This window comes from Dermacentor albipictus, chromosome 2 (genome assembly GCF_038994185.2).
Source record: "Dermacentor albipictus isolate Rhodes 1998 colony chromosome 2, USDA_Dalb.pri_finalv2, whole genome shotgun sequence".
Taxonomy (NCBI): Eukaryota; Metazoa; Arthropoda; class Arachnida; order Ixodida; family Ixodidae; genus Dermacentor; species Dermacentor albipictus.
The window spans coordinates 124,466,701-124,474,562 of record NC_091822.1 but is presented as its reverse complement, the minus strand read 5'-3'; the positions used below and the strand labels follow the sequence as shown (position 1 = coordinate 124,474,562).

At 47.4% G+C, this 7,862-nt stretch overlaps 1 protein-coding gene across 1 annotated transcript in view; it reads right to left on the bottom strand.

Annotated features, from left to right (window-relative positions):
- Positions 1 to 262: 262 nt before the first annotated feature.
- LOC135910702 (GRAM domain-containing protein 4-like) overlaps positions 263 to 7,862 on the bottom strand; it is a 28,743-nt gene continuing 21,143 nt past the window's right edge. The window contains exons 6-11 of the mRNA XM_070533316.1: positions 6,195 to 6,286; positions 5,475 to 5,499; positions 4,472 to 4,543; positions 3,466 to 3,509; positions 2,817 to 2,926; positions 263 to 778 (exon numbers count right to left, since the gene is read on the bottom strand). Coding sequence (XP_070389417.1) covers positions 627 to 778; positions 2,817 to 2,926; positions 3,466 to 3,509; positions 4,472 to 4,543; positions 5,475 to 5,499; positions 6,195 to 6,286 — 495 coding nt within the window. The 3' untranslated portion in view covers positions 263 to 626. The remainder of the gene's footprint in view (positions 779 to 2,816; positions 2,927 to 3,465; positions 3,510 to 4,471; positions 4,544 to 5,474; positions 5,500 to 6,194; positions 6,287 to 7,862) is intronic.

Below are 7,862 nucleotides of genomic sequence, written 5' to 3'. Positions count from 1 at the left end.
TATTGATAAGTAATCATCGTCATTGTAGAATAAAAGGGCCAATTCTTCGCATGAAGCTTCGGTTGAAAGTCATCGCTGTGTGTTTCGTGCACAAGGTTTTATACCGTAGTTCATGCGCAGTAATTTATTGATCCTTGAACCAACTTGCCGACAGTCTGTTCTTGTGAACACAATGCAAAACCGATGTCAAAGCTATCTAAGAGAGAAAGAGAGAGAGAAAGAGAGAGGGAGAGAGAGAGATGAGAAACACGATGGGTTGAGGTTACCAAACTTTACTGTACACATGTGCCCCCTTTGAGGACTTGTCTCAAGATACAAGCAGGGTCGCATAGCCATCGCTGCTCCAGCCTCGGCGGAATGCTGACGAGCGCCCGGCCCAGTGGCGAGCGCGACAAAGGCGACTGCTCAAGTGCTCCATTGGGGGACGTCATTCCCTACAGCGAGGGTGGCGAGCTGGCAAAAAGGCGACGACGAGGCACGAAGCCAGTCGTAACGGAGAGTCCTCGAGGTGGTTTGTCTTAGGAGAGAATTCCTGCAGAGCTGGCGCTTCACGCCTGGCCTCCAGCTGTCGGCCGCTTGTTGACACGAAACGAGAGGCTACTAGGCGCCGCGTGAACTGCAGCGTTCTATCCGCGACTCTTGCGGCGTTCGGAGTTCTCCACGGGGTGCACGGGGAGCTGGTCCCAGGCACGGCCGATCAGGTCGTACTTGGCCGCCATCTCGGGGAACCGGTGGAACAGCTGGTCGGCCACGAACAGCTTCAGCAGGATCGAGGTGACTGCGAAGGGGACGGCAATTAGCGCACGACCCGTAAGACAATGAGCGAGGTTGCAAGATAGTATGCGCGCGTTTTTCTTATATTTTTAAAGCCAAAATTTCTTTCGCTCGTTGCACCCACGTTGTGGGTATCTCGCCTGTAAGTCGTCACGACGAGTAGAGAACTTGGGTCACTGGGCATGGCGTAACTGGGTACGTGCCGATGCCCCCCAAAGCACCGGAATGGGTACGTGGGTATTTGCACGTATAGTCAAACAGAACAAAATGCAATAAGCGAAGAAGTCGACAACAAAAAATTTAAGAAGTCGGCTGCGTAGAAGTGAAAAAAAAATTCGCCAACAGAAGTAGCCATGGTACAGACAGATGTGAAGTGGACAAAATGACACCACAGAATTATGTTACGTATGCGGGATTAGATTTGATTACAGCGTGCGATATTTTTTCCGTAAAATTCCATTCCGCTCGCGTCATTTTGTACTGACATTTGACGCCGTTATCGTTAGATTGGCACGACAGTGAGTTTAACATATACATAGAGACTTTAATAAAGCTTTACTGAACACATCTTCACTGCTCATTACATGCACTGCCCATGCCCATTTCTTTTTCTTGATTTCAACTAAGATTTTTAAACGGCGCTGCTCAATTCAAGTCATTGCTCGTCATGTGTACTTCTGCGAGCAAAAGTAAATAAACACCCCTCTTCGACTTCGGGGTGTACTTCTACCTCGTAACACAAGCGCAAGTGATTGTGTTCTTTTACTCGGCCCTTCTATAATGCTCAAGAGTAAACGAATCGTCAAACTTCTGTCAAAAAGTCACCCTTGGTGCGTTGTCTCCTTCGTTGCCTCTCATTGGGCTACTATTACTCCAGTCAACAATGCGCCAGCCTGAGCATGCCACTCCTGTCAAAAGTGAGGGCACTCGCTAGAGCAATTTCATCCCTTCTCGACAAGCACAAACACGGAGTTCAGCAACACGAACGAGAAATGCGCTCTCCAAAGGGACGCTCAATAGAACAACAGGTCGAGCTGTATTACCTCTATTACCGTGACAGGAAGCATGGCACGACAGAAAAAGGCGTATAAAGCGGGCGACGCTGCCTTAAGAATCTTGAAGTTAACTTGTTATTGACGAAAGATTATTACATTGTTTTGTAAAAGAGCCACAGACTAACTTATATAGTTTCGATAGCATTTAGTGCGGCGCGGTGGCCCAAATGCGAAAAAATAAAGAGAGAAACTTGCTAATCTGTGACGTCACACTGACGTGCTGAAGCTGAGGTTTAGGCACGCAAAAAGAAAGAATGTTGGATTTCATTTTTCTTATCAAGTAAAGAACGTCCTACCTCAAGGTTAATGAAAATGAAGGTATCTCATGCAACATTTTTGTCAGTCTGAAGAGATTCAGATTTCTTTTTTTTTTCAGGAGATTTGCCGCAAAGCACGTGTAATAAAGAGAAGAGGTGGCACCAAACGAAAGCATGCAGGCCTGCGTGATGCGGGTGCTACAGCAATGAGTTAGCGCATTTGTTAACCCTTATACAGCGGGTATAGAAACACCGGCCCCTCCTTCTCACCACATTATGCTGCGCTAACCGCTCTGCCTCCAGATTTTATAAAAGAGAGGGCGGCACCGAATCCCGTTCTTAGAATATTAAAAAGGACGTTTTCCCTTTCCCTCTCTTTTCCCTGGAAGATTAGGCTTTACGATGTGGTAAAGGCGCTTGAAAGACGTGGACGAAAGGTGAAGACGAGACACACATAGCGTAACCTGCGACGATAGGTCTTCACCTATGCCCACGTCTTTTAGGCGCATTTCCACAATCGTCATGCAGAAACCCACTTGCCCCAACTAGGTGTGCTGACCGGATTAGGCTTTAACCTGGCCTCTCTGGTCATCATTTAACTAACATCCCGTGTACTAAGGCAGAGTCACGGAAGGTTATGAATGTACACTGTAGACGCAGCCGTAGGGCACTAGGGGGCTACACGCTGATTGAGGGTTTCTCGTTAGTGCACTTTTGCGAGAGGTCTCACCTGTGACCTGCAAAGCAAAGCCCTGGCCCTGCCAGAAGGCAAGCAGAATCAGCGCCAACAGTGTCAGCAGCAGGCACAGGGTGGTGCTAGGGTTTTTCCAGGACAGCAGGCTGCGATGAGAAAAGCGACGTCAGAGCACGTCACACGTTAGACGTTCGCGAGCGAGAGTAAACGCGTGTGCGGGTACGTGCACACTGGTGCATGTTTGGTGCAGGAATACCGTCCGCACTGGTTCAGATCGAAGGGTAGGTTTGATTTTTTAAGGCGAGAGCCTCGATTGGCTCGTTGCAATGACTTACACCCGAAAAAAGCGGCGTCTAGTCCAGTGAGACAAAAATATCATCACCGGGATTGGCTCATACCCCCGTAAGCAAGCAAAGATGCAATGGCTGAATATGAATAAAGAAACGAAGGAACAAACGAAAGGAGGAACGAAATAAAGAAAGAGTACAGCAGAAAAGAGCGAAAGAAAGAAAGATGGAAAGAAGGAGAGAACTAAAGAACATTTAGGTAGTGCATTAGGTGTTCGCATGTGAACACCGTGAACACGTGAATGAGGCGTAATAATAAGGGCCCGCGTTATATCCTGATGGCACGAGCACGTACTCAACGTAAGGCCGAGCCCGCGGTTAAGGCGTTCAATCCCTACCTGTTGGTCTTGTCGAAGGCAGTGGATATAGCTTGGAAGGTTTTCTGAAATGAGCAACAACGAAAGGGTAATTAGGCCTCCTGCAAAACCGTAGCAAAACAGGAATGATGTTTTGCTCATAATCAGCACTACGGTGCGGTGATTCATAGAAAACGTTTAACTTTCTCGCTGCTGTTTTCACACTAAGTGAGGAACAACTATAGGAATAACACACTCGTGCAGTTGTTAACAAAGAGGCCGACGGTCGCCAAAGGCAAGACCAACACAGAGTTGAACTGATGAGTTCAAACTACAATCATCTCGCACTTTTGGTCGATGCGCAGATAATGGGGGCGAAAGTCAGACGATTCGCATTTCCAAGGGCAAACTGTATTGCGAACATCGGTAAGAAAAATGTTAAGCTCTTTTGGGGAATGATTCTTGGCCCAAGGCAGTGTGTACGCGAATAAAGGCAGGATTTTAACAAAGTACAAGCGATTCTAAAGCAAATAAGACAACAAGACACTGTCAAAAGAGCATCATGGTAGCCTAGTTGGCACCCTCTGTGCGTTATTGTCTGGGCACAAAAAATAAAAATAAAGAGGAAGAACGCACAACCACGCAAGTCAGGTCATTTGTGTCCCTGTGAGGTGGTGTGTTTTTATCGTGCAGGCAAATAAGAAAAAGAAGAGACACTGTCAGACCTCCAAGCAAACACACACACACACACACACACACACACACACACACAAACACACACACACACACACAAACAAACACACACACACACACACACACACACACACACACACACACACACACACACACACACACACACACACACACACACACACACACACAAGAATGTAGAATGATGAAATGTAGATTGACCATATCTATACACATCCCGCGCGTGCAGAACACAAATCACGGCATGCACAACAATGTAAAAACAAGCCATGAATACACCAAGTGTGGACAGGTAAGAAAAAGAAAGAAAGGAATGATGGGGTTCCCAACTCCTCACCGAAACTCGCATGTCTAGCTTCAAGATCCTGGGCACATCGTCGACCTTGAAGATAAGGCGTGACTTCCGGGTCTGCAATGTTGTAGAAAGAAAGAATGAAATAAACAATTAATTAATTGCAGGACGTAAATAAGTATGCTCTGCTGTCACCGACCTGTTGCGATTGAGCGACTCTTTTCAGTGACAGCAATGCCATTGGAAACAGAAGTCAACGACTTTTATTGGCTTTACCACATTGGTGCAAAAGAAACATTAGCTATTACTCGAAGAACCTAAGTTGGTTCGGACACGAGAAGTAATTTTAATGAAGTCGGGTAGTCAGTCTTTGAGAGACGGTTAACGGACTAATGCGACTAAAGAAGCCTGTCGAGCTGAAAAGATGATGTGCACTTGTGTCGCAGTGTTGGAAAGGGAAAAAAGACTTGTCATCCAGCCGACTGTAGTACGAACCTACCAAGGTAACCCATACGGGCTTTCCAAAAAGAAAGCTTCGCAGAGTTGAAGAAAAATTTGTACCGGTCCGGAATTCGAACCCGGAGCCAATGCCCTACCGGGGCGCTCGCTCTACCATCTGAGCTAACCTGGAGGTCTCAGAGGTTAGAGGTTTCAGAGGTCAGAGGTCTCGCAGGTGTCAGAGCGAGGGTGAATTAATCGCCAACTCGAATCACTTCAAGTTGTCCAGACGCACTACTCCCTTTCATGGATTTGCCCTCCAACTTGCGGGTTTCCGCAGCACGCATTTGCCATTTTCATGTTGCTGTGTATATACTTAGCTGAAGGTGCACCTTAGAGAACCTGAATGGTCAAAGTTATTCCATAGCCCACTTGCACTATACACGGCACCCCTCATACCCAACGTGCGATTTAGGGACGTTAAACACTACAATTTAGTTTAAGTTCTCGTTATAGTGTGCAAAACACGTGTTTGTTTTAAGTTGCTTTGCCATCGAAGGCGTTGGTGAAGAGTGCGAGACGTAAAAAAAATTGAAGCACAAGGACTCACCTTCTTCTTGTTGGAACCGCTGCGGCTAAAAGAAAAGAGAGAAAAAATAAAGAAAAAGCATCAGTTAGAGATCTCGTGCCACGAGGCACGTGATGTGCACTTCCGTCTCATCGAATTACGCGTTAATAATAAACAATCAACGAATAAGTAAGTAAAAGAAACGTGGTTAGGCCTTTGCAGTTGCAGCTCCCAATCCGCGGCACCGGAAGCGTTTCAGTGCAAAAAACCGCTGTTTAATTGATAGCTCAAGCTCACATTTCGCAAATTGAGCTCGGCTCTTGCTCAACCCTGGACAATCGCGTGGTCACAAGAGCTCTTGCACTTGTTGCCCGTCCGTTTCTTGTAAGACTTATTTCGTTCCCCGTTTTTTTTTTTTACCTTCGACCTCTGTGTAACAACACCCGTTATTAGAAGTGCTATAATGTACTGCAGATTTTCTGCAATGCTAAAAAAGTAATAGGGTACTCTAGAATAAGCATCCGCAAGTGACCTTGCACAACCACAACCTCAGACTCCTTTTTACTATATTTGCGTTTTCTCGTGCTCTATTTGTATTTCACCAGAGATGCATCGTCGCAAAGTCTCAATGTCTGCGACGTGGTGAGGTTCGCTTCTAAAACAGTGATTCGCGGAATTTAGAAACTCTAGAATGGTCACCGTAGCTTCGCGCGAACACTTCGCCGATACATCCATTAACAGCGAAAACAGGAACTCGCGTACCTTGCGCCCAACGACTGTCCGATGACGTAGACAACAGCCGGGGCGAGCAGCAATTGCAGCAAACATCCCGCCCAGATGCAGCCCAGCGCCACCTGTGAGAAAACAATGCGTCAGGCGAACTTGATAGACGTCGCACACTTTCTAGCCGTGCGTCCTGCCCCCCAGCATTTTCTTTTTCAACAAGCGGATCTTCAAATCAAGGCTAATACCCTGCCCGATGAAAATAAGTGTAGCAGTTCCAAACAGCTAGTGACACAACTCAGTTGCTGTGCAAATACATGCCCCAGTGACGGCTCTTTATGAGCAGCAAACACTGATCTCGAACGCTATACTTTTCCTGGAAGCGCGCACCGGAAGCGATTGCAAGAACCGGAAATACGCCAAGGTCGCCACGTTTGAAGATCACTTGGAGAAATATGTCTTCACTTGGAAGCTACTCCGCATCTGAGGATGAGCGCTGCCCTTGCCAACTGAGCTGCATAACTTCTATACGACTAATGCGGCAAATTGTTCATTCTTATTTTCCACCATCACTGCGGAGTCTGCAGGAAGGAGCAGGCTTCTAGGCTTGCTTGTTGCTTTATATACGTTGACAGAGGCTGCGAGCGTACGTGGAACGCGGCTAGAGCAACGCAGGTCGAATATGAAGCCTCGAACAAGCCGCAAATCAGGTTACACAAATGAAACCACATGGACCCGCAAAATACGTTGTCCTACGCTTGTTGACGTTGGAAACAAATACCGGCATAACGTGCCTATAGCCCGCGGATAACGCAACTGTAGGGGACAGCCGTCGTTCTTCCGTGAATGCTCTATCAAGTTGGACGCCAGTTCATCAAGCCGCTCCCGGAGAAAGAAAGAAAGAAAAAAGGAAAAACTGGGCGGAAAGACAGCTCCACTACCTATCCAAGTATATTCCACCATGCATGCATTGTGATGTCTCGGAAGCTCCGCGTGCGTGCGCGTCACAGGCGCCACCATTTATCACAGCGGGGTTCTTACGTGCACACTTTAACGGGCCCGCGTACACTCGGCACTCAACGATGTTTCCATTAGGTAGCTCCAAAGTGGGGGTGAAGTCCGCCTCCAATGCTATAACAGAGATGCGTCACCGATGACGGGATCGAACCTCCGCGTTCCACCACAGTATAGCCCAATGCTTAACTGGATCGCCACGATCGCACGCATGCTTCTCTGGCAACTACTAGCGCTTTGAGACGGTGTGTGTTAGATGGCGCAGCCTTCGAGATAAGCCTACATTTCGTGGATATCTCCAAAGTGCGCGAAGTCTGCCTATATAATGATGTCGCATTAAAAATGCGAGGACATGAAGTTCAACATGACGTGTGCCCCGTTTGCTATACGGAATGAAAAGAAGAAAGGAGCGAAAACACCCGAGCATCTTGCTTTGTCTGGCGGTTCGCATAGAAACTTCGGTCGCCCACTGAGGTCGGTCGACTTCTGGGACTGCAATGGTGCATGTGTTACTTTCTGGAATTGTGGCCACGGTGCGAGTACTTTTGTTATCGAGAATGATCTCGAACCCAGGTTTACCTAGCGTTGTAAGGAGTAGAATGTGGCAATCGTCGTAGAGGGGAATAATACAGAGATCTTAGGGGAGGGGGAGTTGTGGGTGGTGATTTGTCTATCAAGTCATGCGCGAAAAAA